This window comes from Polistes dominula, unplaced genomic scaffold (genome assembly GCF_049000335.1).
Source record: "Polistes dominula isolate Pdom_NZ unplaced genomic scaffold, Pdom_raw_medaka contig_16, whole genome shotgun sequence".
Lineage (NCBI taxonomy): Eukaryota > Metazoa > Arthropoda > Insecta > Hymenoptera > Vespidae > Polistes > Polistes dominula.
The window spans coordinates 445,483-466,404 of NW_028301040.1; the positions used below are offsets into that span (position 1 = coordinate 445,483).

The 20,922-nt window shown below is 30.2% G+C and overlaps 3 protein-coding genes and 1 pseudogene across 5 annotated transcripts; 3 read left to right on the top strand and 1 right to left on the bottom strand.

Annotated features, from left to right (window-relative positions):
- The first annotated feature begins 49 nt into the window (after positions 1-49).
- On the top strand, positions 50-3,680 carry LOC107070784 (uncharacterized). 2 transcript variants are annotated; one of them, XM_015329293.2, is made up of 5 exons: positions 50-1,619; positions 1,738-2,227; positions 2,328-2,580; positions 2,673-2,842; positions 2,930-3,680. In XM_015329293.2, exons 1-5 carry the CDS (start codon positions 790-792, stop codon positions 2,969-2,971), a joined length of 1,785 nt encoding a protein of 594 aa, XP_015184779.2. In that variant the 5' UTR covers positions 50-789; the 3' UTR covers positions 2,972-3,680. The 2 variants fall into 2 exon arrangements, with proteins under 2 accessions (XP_015184779.2, XP_015184778.2); XM_015329292.2 differs by having other exon boundaries at positions 2,673-3,680.
- Positions 3,446-18,469, top strand: LOC107070785 (uncharacterized). 2 transcript variants are annotated; one of them, XM_015329294.2, is made up of 3 exons: positions 3,446-3,717; positions 16,120-16,612; positions 16,698-18,469. In XM_015329294.2, the coding sequence occupies exons 2-3, from the start codon at positions 16,147-16,149 to the stop codon at positions 16,886-16,888; spliced, it is 657 nt and encodes a 218-aa protein (XP_015184780.2). In that variant the 5' UTR covers positions 3,446-3,717; positions 16,120-16,146; the 3' UTR covers positions 16,889-18,469. The 2 variants fall into 2 exon arrangements, with proteins under 2 accessions (XP_015184780.2, XP_089030943.1); XM_089174817.1 differs by lacking the exon at positions 3,446-3,717 and adding an exon at positions 10,290-14,089.
- LOC107070787 (uncharacterized) lies at positions 5,864-10,690 on the bottom strand (annotated as a pseudogene).
- Positions 18,470-19,015: 546 nt separating the features above from the next.
- Positions 19,016-20,830, top strand: kune (claudin). Its single transcript, XM_015329296.2, has 2 exons — positions 19,016-19,506; positions 19,674-20,830. The coding sequence occupies exons 1-2, from the start codon at positions 19,371-19,373 to the stop codon at positions 20,174-20,176; spliced, it is 639 nt and encodes a 212-aa protein (XP_015184782.1). The 5' UTR covers positions 19,016-19,370; the 3' UTR covers positions 20,177-20,830.
- Positions 20,831-20,922: the final 92 nt, after the last annotated feature.

Here is a 20,922-nt window from a genome sequence, read left to right on the forward strand (position 1 = left end):
TGGCTCCGACCACGCTCGAGCGATCGTAGTACCCCTACCGTTATCAACGAACGTAGGAACTACTGTACTACCAATAGTTTTTCCTTATCCGTTGTCGATACAACAGAATGACTTTTACATTTTAAATCATCATAATTATAATTATTAATTTATAAATAATTTATATATATATATATTATAATTATTTATTTTTTAACTATCGAATAATTTTGTTACTCGTTTATTTCTTTACTTTTTACTTATTAAAATGAATATTATTTTTACATGGAAACAGGAAATACGTGTAAGGAAAGCATTGATTGGTTCTTTCGAAGGCGCCTATTTTGTTTCGAATTAAATTCAAATGTATACATTTGACTATTAAAAGTTATAAATATTAACATTGTGAAATAAGAATTGTAAACGTTTTACTTGTATTCATTAGATTGAAATTAATTTAAAAAACTAATAAATGATGCAATTAAAACATTATTACAATTATAGAAATGTAAATATCGCTATTTCAGATTATTAATTGATCATTAATTTTGAAATTAAATTATGAGAAAATATAAATATTAAAATATCGTTAAACATTCCTTATCTATTTTCTAACAAAATTATAGAATTAGAATAATATTTCTGTTGTCATTTCGAGCATAACGTGTTACCATAGTTACGTACTTGTAGAAACATTATGGCGTCAGTATTATTTTAATCGAGAAACCCTTCAAATATACAAATTTTGAAGTTGATCATATCTAATTCATTCATTTACGTATTAAATTTCTAAGTGTACTTAGAAAAAAAATGTTGCATTCCAAGGCAACTGCAGCTCTAATGCGTTTGAAGGAAATCGATAAAAAATATAAAATGAGAACGGAGGAAAGGTACGAAATGAACTCAAGTACAGAAAATGCAATAACAAGTCCATCAGTGGAAGAATATTCGATCAAAGATAAACCAAAATTAAATGATATAAAAATACCTTTAAAATCTAAACTCGATGTAAGAATGCCTAAAACGCATGTAGAAATGGAACAAGATGAGAAAGAAGAAGAAGAAGAAAATACGTCACGATCTACAATAAAAGATACAGTTTCATCGACTATAGTGGTTGATATACAAACAAAATCGGCGGAAAATATAAGCGAAGAATTGTTTAACAACGTCTCATTTTCGATGATCGAAACCAATGAGAATATTTCAACGAAATCAGAAGAAAAGGAAGTTTCTCAAACGGACCAAAATGAAAGCATTGAAATTGAAGAAAATAAAGAAGAAATACTAGAAAAAGAAGTTGAAAATATGGAAGACAAGAACAAAGAGATTATCGTTGAAAATTCATTAATTGATAGTGAATATAGTAATTCAAAAATTTTATCGGAAATAGAAGAATATGAATCGTTGCATGTTGAACAAGCGGTGAACTACGTCAATGATACTTTCGAAGAAGCATCGAGTACGACATTGTCAACGATGAAGTCTAACGATGATCTAAGAGGGACAAATAATGAGTCGTCTAATTTGGAGGAAGAGGAAGAGAAAATTGAAGATAGCATGAGATCTGGCGTAAAGAAAGTTGATATTGTATTAAACAAGGATTTTATACGTGAACGACAGGAAATAGAAAACGCAAGGTATGAGAATAATTCATTTTTATTAATTTTAAGAATAAAGAACTGCAATGTTACTTATTGATCAATCCAATTTATAATGTAAACTTTTTAATAAATTTATATTTTCTTTATATTCCAGTGAAAAACAAATTGTCGAGTTAGTACCACCTAAATTAATAGAAAATACTAGCGAATGTGAAATCGGCCTTAACAAGGAATTATCGAATTACGTTAAAACAATCGAAAGTATTAATGAAGACGTAAGCGACATAACACCCGTTCAACTGTTAAGATCATCTAAACAAATGGAAACGTCTTTTCGAAATCGTAAAAAAAAATATAAACGCCATCCAATAGCAACGAAGAATGATAACGCAACAGATTCTTCTAAAAGTGATAAATCAGAATCGTTGGCCACGTCAAAGAATAATCGTCGATCGTCAAATGTGACCTTGATAAATGATAATAAAAAAACGGATAATCTTCCTCCAAATGAAAAAATAATTCTTAAAAAGAACGAGCAAAGAAATAACGAGGATAAAAGAATAAAATTATCCGATAAAGATAAAGATTCAATTGCAATGTTTTCTATTAATGATCGTCTTCAGATGGATAATAATCTACGAGTGGTATTGATAAAATTATAAAAATAATTTATCTCCTCTTTTTCAATGTTTTCTTATTGATTTGTACGATATTTAATATTTTATTATTTTTCTCATTTCTCAGCATCAGAATAAACGGAAAAAGAAACGAATGAAATCACATGTCTTTCATAGATCCTCGAGAACTGATAAGACAACAGATTTTAACGAAGATAAATTTTCGAGATTTGATATCAAACAAATGTATCGTCTGCAGAAACAAATCTCGAAACTTGTTGCTGGACTTTGTTTTAATGATACTCCTTATGTGAAACAATTTGAACCAATTTTGTTTAAACCTCTCGAATTTCCAAATATTGCTAATTATACTCGTCCTGGTAAAGTAATTTTTTCTTTTTAAATATAATTTTTTTTAAATGCTACATATTTCAGGTTTCATTTTGTATATTTCATTATTTTTCATTTATAGATACGAGTGTTGAATTAACGAAAGAAAATCCGTATATTGAACTTTACGAGAAACTAGCTACAATAAGACACTGGCTTAAAGATCAATATAGTTTCTATCAAGTTCGTAGTAATTTGATACAGATAATTAACGAGAAATACGTTCCAATGAGCCTCGAAGACGCGAAGACGGTGAGAGAAGAATCTCTTGGTTATCATCATCTATTAATTTTCCAATTAATCTTAATATCATTATAATAAATAATTAACAAATTCTAGGTGATACGACAATTACAAAAATCACCAATCGAAACGAGATAACGATTATTCAAATACAAAATTTTCTATAGCTGAAGAAAACAAAAATCTGATTTATAAAAATAGATAGATTTAGATATTTTTTAAATAGAAAATGAATTGTATCTTTTTGTGGTATCTAGATTTCTTTTACCTATATTATTGCGTTTCACTGACAGATAATAAAGTGTCATTTGTAATAAAATAGAAGATTATAGTATAAAGTTTGACATACGTCGTCAAGTATATATATATATATATATATATATATATGTCCATATACCTATATTTCATATGACTAGATGCAAAAATTCATGGCTTTTGATGAGCTTCGATCAATGAGAGTCTACCTTTGCTAGAATTCATCGGAGCAAGCCGATATACACGTGCGTATAACGGATGCGCAATGGTCCAGTGCGTGGGGGTGATTACCGGCGTACTTCCATTGATGTGCCATAGTCACGCTCAGTTCTCTCCTTCTTCTTTAGTGTTTTACGAACCTTCTCCGTGTCGAGAGGGTTTAACGAACTTCCTCATATGACGTATCATCGATACATTTTATCAGCTTCTTTATTATTTATCTGAAATATTCAATCAATTAATACATTTTCAATTAATCGTTATTCAATAATTAACATTTTTAAGTATGTCAGTGTTATCTCATTTTGATTCGTACTAATAGCTAAACATTCAATCACATAAGAAGAAAAAGAAGAAAAAGAAGAAGAAGAAGCGCGGGCTTTCAAGATTCATCATTGTAGTACTCTTAGGTAAGTTTTTTGTATCGATTAAACAATTAACATTGTTAATAAATTATAAATATTTTTTTTCAAAATATTCTTTGGTGTCAGATCAAATTTTGTCGTAGTTTAATTCAATTGTTCTTGAATTTGAATTTTTTGAACGTGTTGTAAAGATAAACATCGAATCCTGAAAAAAAAGAAACAAGTATATTATTGTTTAAATAATTTCGATTAAATATTGACACATTATATTAATATATATGTATTAATACTTAATTATTGTCTTCCTGTTTGTTTTGATAAATTGCTTCAATGCAATATAAAATGATGTCTGTTAGAAATCGTGTGTGTTGCAATGAAATTGGAGCGATCATGTTGTTGAATACATTTCAAAATCCTGACACAACATATTATCCTTCGAAGGAAATGAATCGAGGTTGATCGCGAATGACGTTTCACCTATGCAAGAAAATATTTTTTTTTTTTTTAAAGCTCGTCTAACGTCTCATTTAAACGAGGAAATAACTTTGATATTATGTCGATTTGTAAATAAGATTCTTTAATATCCGTTTCTTGCAAATTTTGAAAAGATTTATTATGTGCTACTATACAATTCTTTTTTTACTTTTGTATACAATAGATAAGATTTATTTCTTTTTTTTTTTTATGTACCCATTGTATAAAAGAGTTTTACGAATGTGAGATTATGACCAAAAAATATTAGATATTGTGATAGAAATTGTATTATTCAAATAATCTTGTTATTTTTCTTATAATAATATTATGTTCACACATATACGTTCTTTATTTAATTACATGGTTTTTTTTTGTTTTTTAATATCTTCATTGAACTTTCTTTGTTAAAAATAATATCATAGTACAACCTTTAGAAAAAGGTCAGGGTAATAGTTAGAGAGGTCAACCGAGTGCAACACAAGTGTTCTATGTTGGATCGATAGATCAGTCACACAGGCCGCGCGTATGCTATAATATTAATTAATTAAATCATCGGCAATTTTGATTTACTATACTTAACGGGTCATTTGCAGAACCCTACCCTTTCGATGCTTTAAGCTAATATAAGATACATCTTTTCTATCTTCTTCAATAAGAATAAACATGTTGCGTTTCTTAACTTTAACTTTTATGTACACACGTATACTTTACTTTACTTTACTTCCATAAAATAACAAAATCAACGACGTGTAATTAAAAAAAAAAGCTCGGTTAGAACGAACAAACGATTACTCGAACTTTGATATTTACGATCCAGGATACTTGTTGTAATCGATAAATTGCGTTGAAAAAAATATTCATTATTAGAATTCCATACGATTGACCTGCATCCTTCTTCTATCTCAAGACGCGTCCATTTTATGTATTACTAATTAAAAAAAAGAAAGAACACTTTTTCTTTTTCTAATTGATGACAGATATTTTCTTACTTCTTCATGCTGCAATCGATGAGTTGGACGATATGTATTCTATTTCACGTTTGTTTGTAATTTTCAAGCAAAAAATGTCTACATAAGCATCCTTGAATTTATTTTTCTTTACAATCTCTGCTATCTAAAAAAAAAAAAAAAATATTAAAAAGTATTTATAAATGGATACGAAGAAATAAATATTGTGTAAACATATATGGAATATTTTTATTATATTTATTTATAATTTTTATCATTTATTTCTATATATTATATTATTTTATTCCATATGTATGGAATATATGGAAATATAGTTTCTATCATTTCATATCTTCGTATTCATTTTTATATTCTTCTCAAAGTTGCAATAAAAATTCTCACAATGTGAAATAATAACAATCCATTAATAAAGTGCGTAAATATTAAAATATGAGAATACTTAATTCGTTCATTAGTAGAGTTTTACTTATCGAGTATTGTCGGATGAACTATTCAAAGCCGATTCAATTAAAGATAACATGAGAATAACTATTTTTATTGAATTTTTTTTCTCATCTCTTAGATTGAAATCAAATGAATTTTGAATTGCCCATTAATCAACACTCTCTCGACATCAATTACAGTCTCAAGTGGATTCGCAAAAAATTATCATTTTCGAAAGTGGATCTCTCGGTCCATAAAAGTTTCAAAAGCCCTAAGTTAAAATATTATAGTATGATAATCGAAGTAGTAATGGTAAATTACATCGATCCGTTGCAATAGATATATTAATGAAATATAGAACTTTGATGTTGTTTTTTTGTTGTTGTTGTTGTTGTTGTTGTTGTTTTAAAGTCCCATATCTTTTTCCACATTTTCTATGGTTTCTCTCAGATCGCTTATAAGTGAATCGGAAATTACTTGAGAACGATCAGTGATGAGTCATCACGTGTATGTCGAGGGGTTGCATTGAATAAGCGTTGATTATGTTATTGGTACGATTTAATGTTTTTTCTTCTTTTAAATGTATACTCGATATTATATCTGAAATAAGATATGTGTAAATAGAATAAATTGGAATAATTTTTATTCTTTGCAAATTTTAGAATAAGAGATGAGTTTTATTTTTTATTTTTAAAGAAAAGGTATATCGTGATATAATATATTTTGAAATATCAAATAAATTATAAAAGAGATAGGAAAAGAGAAAGAGAAAGAGAGAAAGAGAGGGAGAGAGTGACAGCAACAGCAGGATAGAAATAGTCCATGCTGGTTTCAAACATTCCTCGGGCACAAGTCGTTTTTGTTTTTTCAAAATAAAGTTACTTGTGCACTCTTTCCTTCCTTTTTGTACAGCGTCGAAGAACACAGACGACTAAAAATACATTTTACTCGATGAAAGGGAAAAATGGTCTCCTCTCATGGTTCAGGATCTCGAAGGTTGAGAAAGTTCATTGCACGTTATATATATTCAACATATATATGTATATCAACATATTATTTCTCAAACTGCACAAAGCTGTATTCTGATCTGTAAATAACAAAAAAAAAGGAAAAAACTAGAGAAAGAGGGAAATATATTGAAAAGAGAACTATAAAGTAAAGAATATTCTTCAACGAGACAAGGCCAAAATAAAGTTTGCCAAGTCCATTTACCTAACCAGTAGTTTCTGTTTTCACTGTTCACTGAACTCAACGAAGGCATCATTGTATAGAAAGGACAATGGCTTTTCATTCAAAGTATTGACGTATAAAACAGACATATCTATTTTTCCAGTAACTACAATTACTTTATTTTAATATTTCTGTAACAATGACATTACGTGTAAAATAATTCAATTTTCAAATTTAATGTGTCTATGTAATGTAAAATATTACATTTTATTATATTTGCAATAAATTGAATTAATTTGAAAATTGGAAAATTAAACCTTTCTCTTAAAAGATATTAATGATACAATAGCGGCACACAACACACACCTAAGAAGTGCAAAGTGTTAATATATTTTTATTATTACTTTGCATTTCTATATGTATATGTATTGTGTATATATATACCACCGTCCACATAGTATTTACGCGAGACGGCGAGACGGCTTCATGCAGCGTTATAACGTGGCGGGAGAAATAGGCGGTTAAAGCGGCGCTCCCACGAGCCGGGAACCAACAACAACGATGCCGACATCTTCTGACGTTGCCGGCGTCATCGACCACCATGATCCCTCTTTAGCTTGTCTCCTCTTTCTCATTTTCTTTTTACCTCTCTTCCTCTTTCTCTTTAACTTCCCTTTTTCCTTTGTCATATTCACTGTCTCCTTCTTTGTTGCATTCACGTGTATCCATGAATAATAACACAAAAAGAGAAAGAAAGAAACACATGTACATATATATATATATATTAACAGTGAACAGAGCGTGTCAGATCATACAGAAAGGCATATAAATTCTCCTCCCTCTCAGAGAAAATTCACTGAGATTTTGGTAGTGTCACGATAATCATCTTCAAATCCAATTAATCTTCGTTATACTACCATTGTGCTTGTTACAAGTTTTAAATAAGATTAAAGCACAGACTCTTTGTTTAATTGTAAGAAGAGAATACTGACCACCGAAGCTTTGATTTTAACTGAAAAAAAAAAAAAAAGAAAAAATCTCGAAGAGAAAATAATCATTATGTTAAAGAAGAAATGATTTCAATCACGTGACAGGAATCAGGGAACATTGTCAGACATATAATTTCATTTGATACCCCCATGATTATCATGACTTTCTTCATATGAAATGTTATTATTAGGACCGGTCATCCTGACTTTTGTTCGACCATTCGTTATTTCAATTCATGAAGAAAGATATTATTACTTTTGTATAAATGTATTTGATAGTCGATAATGCAGATCCTCGTCATCCATCCCTTTTAACTTTTATTACTAGTTCATTGTCTCTTCGAAGGTTTCATAAGTATTATTTTTTTTCTTTCATTCTTGTTTTTATCTTCGTCTTCTTCTTCTTCTTTTTCTTCTTGCTCTTCAGATTCTGTCTTCTTCCTTCCGTCAATCTTTCCTTTCTTCTGGGAGTCCCTCAGAAAGGCCTCTCGCTTTCGCACTGGATCACCTTGGTTGTTGTGTGTTACTTGACGAAGACGACGACTCTTCACCTTACTTACTTATTATTACTACCTCAGCAAGATCGAATCTCTCTCATAAAATCAATGGAAGAACGTCTTCCTTTCTTTTCCTCGCAATGAGTTACTAACGTCATCTAAAAATAACGGGAGTGGAACATCACTTACTTTCAATAGGAAAAAAAAAAAAAAAAAAAAAACTGAAAAGTAGACAAAACGAATAATGTATAATATACTTACATTGATTTTAGAATCTTCAATCTATGCACCTGCAAATGTGTGTACACATACATAAAACAGATTTAAAGAAACATTTAAAGATTGTTTCAATTGAATTACTGAGAGAAAGATAAAGAGAACATAAAACATGGCAGTTAGTTCAAGCAGCATGCGAAAGGAACGATTTTCACCATGCAACATTCGATCCTGAATATAACCCGTTTACGTCGCCCACGCAATGTTTCTAATCTCTCGATACCTTAACACACACACACACAGGGTGTTCTTTTAATTACTATTATAAACACCATAATATCATTTTATTTAATCCATATATAAAAAAAAAAAATAAATAAATTGTATACTATACAATTTTATCTTGATCAAATATTGTTTGCACAAAAATGTATTTAGCATTTCATGAAGATATTTGATTCTACATTTTTTATTTATTCTATATGGAATCGATATCTTTGTACCAAAGGAACACCCTATGCGTATATATATATACACGATAAGTACGATACACTTCGCATAACCATGGAACCCTATTCGCTTTAATATATGTGTGTGTTTATTACGAAATCCAACCGAGTTACCCAAGATCCCAATGTGACCGGCAGTTTCTCTTTGTTCCAATGACTGCCTTCTAAATAATCAAACAAATCTGTATGTGTTCCCTTGTTGTTTTCGATGGGTACGTTTCGATGCGTTTCCGTTTGTAAAAAGAGAAAAAGAGAAAAAGATAGAGAAAGAGAGAGAGAGAGAAAATGTTCTTACGGATAAGAACTCGGTAATCCGATAAAAATCTTGAACATTTAGCAATAAAGAAATACTGTGTAAGTACTTCCGGTTGATCTTAAAGATAATTGACTTTCAGCGTGATTTTATTTTCGATGAAATATAAAATAAAATGAAAAACAAAAACAAAAACAAAGATCTTTTATGATCTCTTTATAGGGAAGATACCTTACACATCGTTCTTCTTCATCCTGTTGTCCTGAATGTTCTTACTTATACGCAGGACACAATATAAGAGGACAGGCCAACTGGAATCCAGGCGAGCAAAGACCGCCAGCTTACGTACTGCAGGTTGCATAACGGTTTCGCACAACATCCAGTATATAGTATCCGATGTCTGTGCAAAAGAAAAACATGTCTATGTGTATATATAATTCATACATATATACACATATATATATATATTTATTTCTCGGTCATATACATACACTTGTTTCGAATCACGAAAGAAAGAAAGAGAGAAAAGAAAAACAGAGAAGAATATAAAAAAAAAAACGAGTTTTTAAGTAACTTAACTTTTAAATAACGTTTATCGATCAGACGATTTTTTTCTTTCTTATTTTTTTCAGTTTTTGTTTCTTTTTTTTGTTTTTGTTTTTTTTTATTAACGAGTTCATAGATTGAATCTAATCAAGTTCGTTGCTATAAAAGTGTATAACCATTTCAAGTATTATCTACTTTGAATATTCTAGAACGAGTGTGTTATATACTTACGTGTACGGAGATAGTGAATTTTGTATCGACAGTTTCAAATAATAAATCATATTGGGAACGTCAACCCATTGAATTGGAACAAACGGTGACAATCGCTTTAAAACGAGAAAATTATAGACTCGGTAAGCATTCGAGCAGAACAATATTTCTTCTTAGGTCTATTAATAAAGCAAGTATTATAATATATATTTAAATATATTTATTAAATAACAATATACGTTAAATATTAATATTATAATTATTATTTGTATATATTGATATACTTACTTTAATACTTTTACCAAAATATATGATAAGAAGATAAAAGAAAGAAAGGAGAGAGAGAGAGAGAGAGAGAGATGAATTCTTCTGAAGGAAAATTACTTGAAGGTAGTCTTCTATTTTGTTTTAACGTCCTATGTATGTAAAACGACTTAGTCATCTATTTTATTCTTTCGAACGTCTAGAATAATAATTAACGAGAAAAGTATGCAAATGTAAAAGATAAATAAACGTATGTATATAAGTGTCTACGTCTGCAGTCAAAGATATTACCGTTCGATGGTCGAGCATTAAATTATATATCACAAAGACAACTTCTTCTTCTTATTTTCCTTCTTCTTCTTCTTCTTCTTCTTCTTCTTCTCCTTCTCCTTTGGTACACCGCATCCTCGTCGTCTTCTTAAGGTTCTATCTTTTCCTTTAGAAGATCCAACTCTCTCAACCGCAAACGACTCACTCCATTTCGTGTGAAAGTAACCATTGCTAAGATCATCGGATATCTTCGTGTACTTCCTAAGAAACCAAAAAAAAAAAATAACAAATGAATCGAAACATATGCTCATTTGATCGTTATAAAATTGATCTCAACAGAAATGAAATTAGATATGATCAAAAGAAAGGAGGATTACAGGAGGAAGTACACCCACAGTATATAAATTTGATGTCTACTGTCATATTTTACTTTCACACGTTCGAAGATAGAAACGAGTAGTAATTCGTTCATTTGGAAGGATTTCTGTGTGATTTTATCTTAAAAAAGAAAATTAATAGACGCGAAAGTCGCATACAATTGGGATTAGAAAGATATAGAGAAAGAGAGAGAGAGAGAGAGAGAGTGTCATCATAAACCACTTGTAAGAAATGATTCTCAACTTTTGCTCAGATTGAAAAGAGAAACGAAATCGAGAGAGAATTTTCTCCAATGTAAGAGAGAGCTCTATGGATTCGCATTAATTGCGAATCAAATTTATATCAAACTACCGAGAGATCAATGAAAATTGAGAGAGAGAGAGAGAGAGAGGGAGAGAGAGAGATCGAGAAGGTAATATACCAATCATAATAGATAATAATACATCATTTATAAAAGAGAAAAGTTAATCTATCATCGAAATCAAAAGTAAATGCAAAAAAGTGTATGACAAGATGTTATAAATGTTATCAAATACGAAACTTAACAAAAAAGAAATTCATCCCCAAAGAAAAAAAATGAAATAATCAATTAAGTAAAAGGAACCATAATTATCTTACTACACAATTTAATTTATAATACTTTCGAAATATTATTGTCTTTTCTCTCTCTCTCTTTAAGTTTAATGACCTATTACAATATTATCATAATATGATTAGATCCTTATAATATTTAACTTGTCTATGATTATTTCAACGTGTTGCTTTTGTGAAAGTGTTCGACTTGTGTTAAATTCGTCTGGACGCCCACAATACGAGGATCCGATAGCAAACACGCTGCCCAAGTAGAAAAAAAAAAGAAATAAGAAGAAGTGTATAAAAAAGGAAGAAGAAGAAGAAGAAGAAAAGGTGGAGGTGGAGGTAGAGATGGTAGGTAGAGGAGGTAGAAATGGAAGTGGAGGTGGAGGAAGAGGGTTGGTTACACTTTTCTCTTATGTAATGCAACTTGAGGTTTCTGCTCGGTCTAGCGTATACACTAGCCGCCTTACAAACTGAAAACAAAACGGAGAGGGCATTGTTTCATACATACGGTAATGTTGTTTCTTCGTTCGTTCATGAAGAATAAAGAAAGATATTTTTAATGGAGAAAGCGATTCGATGATAAATAAATAACCAACGTCGTTTCATCGATTTTCTACAAATTCGTTGCACTCTCTTATGAATAATGTCATCCATGTCTTTAGTTGCCTTGCCTAATTTCCTATAAATTAATATTGTTATTATAAATGATAATTTGATCGTGTTAAGGGTTGGTTAATTGGAGTATAGATATACTATATACATGTGTTCGCAATCGTTCGTACGTAAAACATAGGAGCTCCTAAGGTTACGACCTCACCCGATGAACAACAACGCCGTTAAGAGTGTAGAATACTGCGAAGGTTCCATCGAAGAAAACCGGTATTTAAGAGTCAATGAGAACTGGTTCGTGAAGAGAATATGATGTCACTTTCGTCGGGCATAGTACATGTATGTTGTATACCTGAACAAAAATCAAAGAAAAAGAAAAAAGAATAATGAATGTTATATACGTTGATCGAATAGTAAGAGATAGATTAAAGAGAAGTTAGATTTTGATTTTCTATTATTCAGGGACATGTTGTGAAGTCCCTTTATTATTCTACACAGGATAAGATCGTTTCTTGAAATGAGCGCAAGGCTAGTTTGTTGATCAAGATTATTCAAAAGATATTTCCTAAATTTTATATTGTGTTTTATTTAGTTAGTTTTGTTATGCTTATTTTCTTAAAAAAAGGAGAGAAAAAAAACAAAGAAAAAAATTAATTTTTGATTGATAATAAAAACAGGAAGGAAGACGATCTTTTCTTCGTCGATTCACTTTATGAATTCAGGACTCTTGTCGGCAAGAGATGGAAGGGAGCTAGGGTTCACCTTTCACCCTCGAGTAACTGTATAACGATGGAAAGTCAGATTATGCCAGGAGAGGTAGACGCCTGGTTAAAACCTGCTTCGATTACGCGTCGATTACTGGACTATCACGATGAACACGAAGGAGAGAGGCTTCTCTTCTCCTTTGTTTCACTACTCTTCGCCTGCATCAGAATAATATACATATATATATATATATGTAAAAAGATTTCTTAATATATCAACATGAATTTTGTACTAGAAAATAATGGAGAAAGAAAGAAAAAAAAATAGAAAAAGTTTACGTAAGCCGTTTCCGTTTCATATCGCTTAACTTTCAAACGTTTCTTATCTTGATTAAAACTCTTAGAAAGAATAAGAAGACGGATGTTTCTTTTCAAAATAAGTATTTTCTTGAGATTCAATTGATCAGTTATTTAATCATAACGAGTTAATAAAAATTTCGAAAAAAAGAAAGAAAGAAAAATAAGATAGTATTCTTCGTTATTGTTTGAAATAAAAAAAAAAAGTGTTGAAATTATTTGAATTAACTTGAAACGCTGTTGGTCATTAACATTTAACGTTTCTTGATTTGAAATAAAACTCGGAAGAGCAAGCAAGTAGTTCGAGTAACGTCTCCTCAACAACAAACTCCACGGAGTGAAGGATTTACTCCGTGCACTGAGAGAACTCGATCGTGATTCAGTTTACGAAGAGCGTGGGCGTCGATAACCAAATTGTGGTGAGGTGAGAGAGAGAGAGAGAAGTTTAAGAAGAGGAAAGAAGGGTTTATACGTTCCTCGACGACGAAGAGCACGCTGACGACGACGACGACGACGACGACGACGTTCTCTTCACGATACCCCCAAGTGAAAGTCTCGAATGGCTGTTCAGTCGTGTGACGACGTTCAAAGTGTTCGGATTGTTCTTTCACGTTCGTTCCTTACATACATCAACATCCTTTTTCTTTCTATTACTTCCTATTCTTTTCTTCCTTTTTTTTCTTTTGCGCTTAGTTTCCGTCAATTCGCTGGCCTTGAACGGTAAAAGATGATGCGTATCTCCTGACCAAGGACGATCAACGTAAAAAGTAACTCGTGCAAACTGTAAATGGAAATGCAACAAGAATTTATTAACAAGTTAATTTCTTGTGTGTGTTTTTTCAACAGAAAAATAAATCAATATAAATAAATATATTGGAAATGTTCCTTTATTCGCAGTGTGCATTCGATGATAGATCTCACCCCGCGTGAAAAGAAGTTTTATTCGTAACAAACGTTTCTTTTTTTTTTTTTCTTTTCGGAGGAAACTATTATAATTCGTCGTAAGTACTAATTGATTATTATATTTTTGTTTGTCTGTTTTATACAGGAATTCTTGAAGTTGAAATAAATTCATCTATATATCATATATATATATCTTATTTGGAAGATGATATTATCAATTCGACAGTAGATCAAAACAATTGTTGTCAGACAGGTTGAAACACTAAATCCGACGTTTTATTTTTCTTATTCATATTCTTCCAAATCAATTTTTAATTAATTTATTCATTGTTTATCATTTAAACATGTCTAATATATTTCTGTTATGTATTTTTATTCTTTAATCCAAACATTGTTTATTAATCAAATAAACGTTTAGACGAAAAAAAAACAAAATTTACTTTACAAGAAAATTAATCAATATATTAAACTTTTATCCATATTGGACCATTTTTGTCGATATTACATTTTTTAATAACCGCTCGTGATGTTGTCAGAATTACGTATATTCGTAGAGATATAGTAATACTCGTTCGATGGAACCAGTCATACCGGATAATTTCTTTTTATTTTTTTAATTTTTTATTTGTTTCTTTTCATAAGGAAAAAATATGGATAAATTCTGAGAGAACGTGCATATTACAAGCTATATGATATATATGTATATATATATATATATACATATACATATATAATCTTGCTTGTAACCAAGTCGAGAGTCAGTCTTCAACAATTGTGAAAGGTTTAACCTCGGATGTAGTAAAACAACTTCGCAAATAGTACTAATATCAACTCATCGAATTTGTTTTCGACCTTTCACGAATAATAGCAAATTATAGAAAATAAATATATGCATGATAGTCCCCCCTCCCACCCGCCTCGCCCCAGAAAAAAAGAAGAAACAAAAGATTGAAAAAGATTTAAATCGTTTCTTTCAATATAATAAAATCAATCCGCCCGCGAAATCATTTCCGCTAATAAATAATTCTTCAAATATGATAACATTTAACCAATTTTTCTTACGTACAAGTAAAGAGAGAGTTATTACATTATGTAATATATATATACCTGTACCGTCCACGTAATTAACTAGATAAAATGATCATTGAAAATAAAGCTAGGTAGACTTTTTGTAGGTGCATGAAACGTAATAAAAAGCGGTTCATCATCCCATATGTCGCTTGACCGTACCGGTTTCAAAGTTGAAAGACAGAAGAGAACAGCTTCTCTGACTTAACGTTAGAAATCATCATTGTTTTCTCATCAACGCTATCATCATCATCATCATCATTTTCTTCGTCCTCATCGTCAAATGTCTTGATTATACCATAACGAACTTGGTGCTTGGAAGATGAAGCTAGAAAATAAAAAAGATGTAAGAAAGATGAACAGAGAGAGAGAGAGAGAGAGAGAAGGAGGTTTGGATAAAATAGGACATGTTGAGATGTACTCTCTTGTCGTCTATCACTACCTGGATAAACCTGGAAAGAACTCGAGAGCCCGTTCGTTCGGGGCTGCCTGGCAACGAGTTCGCCTCCGTACGGCGAAACGACAGCAAGCGGATAAACGAACGGTGCTTCCAGGAGATCAGCCGAGCAGGAGTCCTTTCACGTAGCCCCTTCTTTTTGCGGTTATCTAACGATACGTGCGCGTTTGTTCGGTCAGCTGGTTTGCGGAATTGTTCGTTTTATATATATATATATATATAAGAGCTAGTGGTGAGAACTTAGTCGACAGTTAGGGATACATTTTTTGAATGGTGGCTCAGGGTTAATGTCTGGTAAATATTTCTTCTAAAATAAAAAACATTTATTTGAATAATCAATCTTTTTCTAAATGTATGAAGGACTTACCGATGATAGACATGTAGTCATTTGCGTTTTCAAATTGTATTTGATAGAAACAGGAAATATCGGTGATGATAGATAGGCTGATAGGTAGACTTGGATTAGATTGATGGATGATCTATGAGGATAAATTGACTAAAAAATATTTGTATATAATTAATATAAACGTTTTTCTTTTGAATTTAACAATTAATTATATTATTTAAAATTTAATTATAAATATCATTTATATATATTTTCAGAACATATCTAATCTGACAAATAAGAAGATGGCAAGACAACAAACAGCCGATCGAAATATACCTCATTTACGTGACATTTTTGGTTTTGGTAATAAATGGGAAAATACGCGTGTGCAAGCCGAAGAAAAAGCTACTGGGCACGACAGCGCAGTTTCCGTAGGTTCTACTTCTGGGGAAGAAGAAAGTCCGAAGAACAGTAAGAAAAAGAAGACCAGAAGACGGGACAACAGTAAAACCCTTACTGAAAGCGACGTTAAACATTTGGAGAGACATCTTTCAATGAAAAAGACGATACGCAAGAAGATAATGCGTGATCTTCAACAAGCTTTTGTTGAAGATCCTAATGAGTTTCGCGTCGATGATATACCACCGGAACAACTCAAAGCTGAAATCAATATTCAGAGTCTCAGTTTCGGTACGCCATCTCAAAAACAAGGACGCACGCGTGGCAATGCTGAAAGCACATTTCTTGATATGCTCAGAGCAGGTGGTGGTAAGACATCCTTATTTTGTTCTCTTCTTAACTCTGGAATTATATTTAATTAAAGAATTAATTATTTATTTATTATTTTCAATAGGTTTAGAAAAAAATGGTACAGATGGTGATAGGGATTCTGGACACGGTGGTTCACCAACAAGAGAAACACCCAGTGCCCAAGATACAGATGATGAATGCAGCTATAGCTATGATACTCCAACAGCGATGCCACCGAAAAAGAGCGGCAACTTTTGGAGACGTTTCACTATGAAAAATCGTAATAAACGATAAGGATCAATCGTGTTTGATTATAATTACAGAGTTTCGTTGACCAAACTCAAGGATATAAACTCTATATTGATATTTATTAATTTCCACCCTTTATTACCATCGTACCAACGTAGTTCGAGCAGAAATTTGCAACTGTGATATGCATTGAAGTTCAGTCCTATTCCCTTTTGGAGAAAGATTCCTTATCCTTGTTTTTCTCCTCTCTCTCTCTCTCTCTCTCTCTCTCTCTCTCTCTTCTTGTCTCTTTCTCTCTTTTCCTTATTTCTATTGTAAGATTTTAAGAAGTTTCCAATAAAGGCTTTATCATAATGAAAAGCATTAAAAATTAGAGACCAAGTCTATTTTAAGAAATTAAAGTAAAGACAAGTATACACACACACACACACAAAAGTATTTTGAATAAAATAAGAGCATATCAAAAGAAGAAGAAACATTTGAAAACATTCGTTATTCAATATTTCTTCAATTTTTTCATCTTAATGACAATCACTTGTATTATTATATATAATTGAAGAACAAACATGACGACAATACATCATATATAGTAATAAAATGTAACATAAAAAAGTATGAAACATTTTCTACTCGTATACAATATACAAGAAAAACTGTATGGACCACTTTATACGCTATGTATTTTATATATTGTATATTATATGGAAACTTCTTAATGATCTGCATAAAAACATAATCAATTATGTATACTTATAATAATAAGCACAATACAAATTTTTTGGATGTTTATTACTATTAAAAAATAAGATGAGAGTGTCGAATGTAAAATATTAGTTTTTAGTATCTATAAGAATAGATAGTTTTCTTAATGTGTTGTCTAAAATCAAGTGAATATGTGAATTTTGAGAAATATATGTATAAATATATTTGAAAATGTATACATACACTAACGCATGACTTTGGTATACGTGCATATTATTAGTATTAGCTAGTCAACATCGTTCTTAAATAAATTTATGCAGTATATCACATAATGATCTTTTAAATTAAATTCAAATAGGAAAGCTTCAACTGCAGGAACAAAAGCTTTCTGCAATTATATAATATTTACAACATCGCTTTGAAGAAAGAAATTTATATTACATTTATAATCAACTTCAAACAACAAATTTCTTCTTAACTATCTTTCTTAATCAGATAACTCTTTCTTTTTTTTTTTCATTATAAAATGAATCTGTTTCTTTTTTCAGCTCTACAAATAATTGAATTATACAATTATATAATTACTATTTTTTCTTTTAACACCTTTCACATTACATTAATTAATTCATTGACAATAACAATTTATATATATATCTCTTATTATTTATTTTCATTCGTTTCGTTTCGAGCGTCACTTATAGACGACATTCATCCAGATGAATCTATGAGTACAAATTTAGTACTGTCAGGCCCAGACCCTTTGGAGCTCTTCACCACAAAATTCATTAGTACTTTATAGCGATCATTGACCCCTCACTTTCTCGTTACCAAGCATTATAGTTCACCATCTTTATATATATATATATATATGTACTCATGTAATCTCTCACATAATTATATATTAAAATATTACATTTAAATTGACGGTTACGCCCAATTAATTGTTACCAATTTATATCGTAAGGTAGTGTTATCACTATATCATTGGTAGAAACATCATTCACCTTTACAATCCGTAACCATTAGCGTTAACAATAAGTAAAGAATAAATATGATGTCTATTGAAAATTGGCAATCTGAAGAACTCAGGAGACAAATGTGTTAACGAAGATGTAAGTATTATCTTTCCTATCTATTTATGGAATGGAGAACTACAAATATAATACAGCAAAAACCAAGGGGTACATGGCTTACATTTATATCACAACATTTCCTATTTCTTATAATATTTTTATATAGTTATCTCTCTCTCTATAATTTCGAATAACTTAAATTTATTTGAAACAATATAAACGTAATAGAAGCAAACATGTAAATTATATCAATATTTGTAGTTTTTCATGAAATTCTCTTGTACTTATTCAAACTATTAAAGAGAACGTGTCTTTTTACCGCCTTTTTTGGTCATTTCTTCGAACGGATCACCCATCCATATTTACTAACCATGTTTACGTTGCTTAACTTCAGTGATGTAACAGGAACTAGAAATACAATGTAATTAGGCCGTTGACGAAAATTTGATAAATATGTGTATTTACGTAGTCTCAAATAATTAATTAAAATAAGTAATTATACATTATAAACGTTACATTTAAATTGACAGTTACGTACAATTAACTGTTGAAAATTTATTCCACGAGGTGGAGCCACTAAAGCATATAAATCATATATATACAATATATGTCATTTGTGTTTTTTCTGTTTAATGTTTATGTGTAAACGAAAACTTTTAAAGTAGGATTAACGTGAGTGAAATAAATACGATCGTGGCAATAAATAATTAAAATAATTGTTAATAATTAATTAATAATTAAATACACAAACAATGGGGAAGTCACGTAATGGAAAAGCTGCAGTTATATTGACGCTAATTGCTTTCATATTTGTGGTTATTGCATTTACCACACCCAATTGGCTTGAAACGGATGGTAAATTGGAGAATCCAACATTTAGAAAAATAGGTAATTAATTTGTATTAATTTTTTGATCACTTTCAAAAATGAATTTCATGTTTTTATTAATAATATTCTTAATTATATATTTAATGCATGAACTGAAAGAATGTATATTATTCATAATGAGTCAGAGATTATAATACTTATAATTAATAAAAGTGTTCTTTCCTTAGGTTTATGGCAAGTTTGTTTCCAAGGTTTCGAAGATCCTCATCATCTATATGATACCAGATTTTATGGTTGCTGGTGGGTTTTTGAAGAAGAATATTATATCATTCATGATATTCTTTTACCTGACTTCTTTGTTGCAACACAATTTTTCTTCACTCTTTGTATGACGTTGTTGTTAATCGCTGGATTCTTAACTATAACATATACTTGTTGTTCAAGAAACCATGAAAAGTTTCAATTGCTTTTATGGACAACAGGTGGATGTTTATCATTATCTGGCCTATGTGGTATTATTTCTGTAATAATATTTGGTGCCAGGGGTGATGGACGCGATTGGTTACCAAATTGGGAGCATAATGATGTCAGTTGGTCATTCGCTTTAGCAGTCGTTGGTAGTTTCATATCAATCACAGCTGGTATATTGTTCTTAATCGAAGGCCGTAGATATAAAAAGAAAATAGAAAGAATATTGAATGAAGAACAAAAAACTCACACTACTATTTAATATATACGTGTTTCCATATAATGTGAATTTTGCTATTTTAATCATAGATGAGATTACATTTAAATATTTGTAATGTTAGGACATGTGTGTCCAAAAAATATGCGTCGCATTAATTACAAATAAGAATCCGTCCAGGCACAAATACTGCAATCGCTATATCTGATATAGTTAATTGCAATATATTTATAGATCTATATATCATTTATTCTAGGAGATAATAGAAGGACTAATAATTGTATACATGTTAATATAATGTTATTTTATCATTTTATATACAATGTTATGCTATATCTAAATTTATATATGTGTTTTAAAACACTTTCACGATTATATACTTTAAATCTTAAGAGATTATAGAAGAAAGACTATATATATATATAAATCATCAAATTCTAGAAAATATTTAGATAAAGTTCGTTGCATTTTATTGACTTGTACGTCAAGTATTATTAATTCCGTCCGTAATAATATTATTTTTTATATAAAGAAAAAAAGAAAAGCAGTAATATAGTTGTAAATATAAACTATTGTATATAAAGCTTTTATAGTTTCCACACAAACAAAAAAATCTAAGTATATACTATATTTTTTACATCACGTGACATGTATTAAAGATGAATTATTTAATAAAATCAATTTTTAATGTATTAATAATTACTTAACCTCAAAATTTTATGTATATAATATACACATGTATTACTGAATGTAATTTTTACGATTGATTATGAAAAACTATGAATCATAAG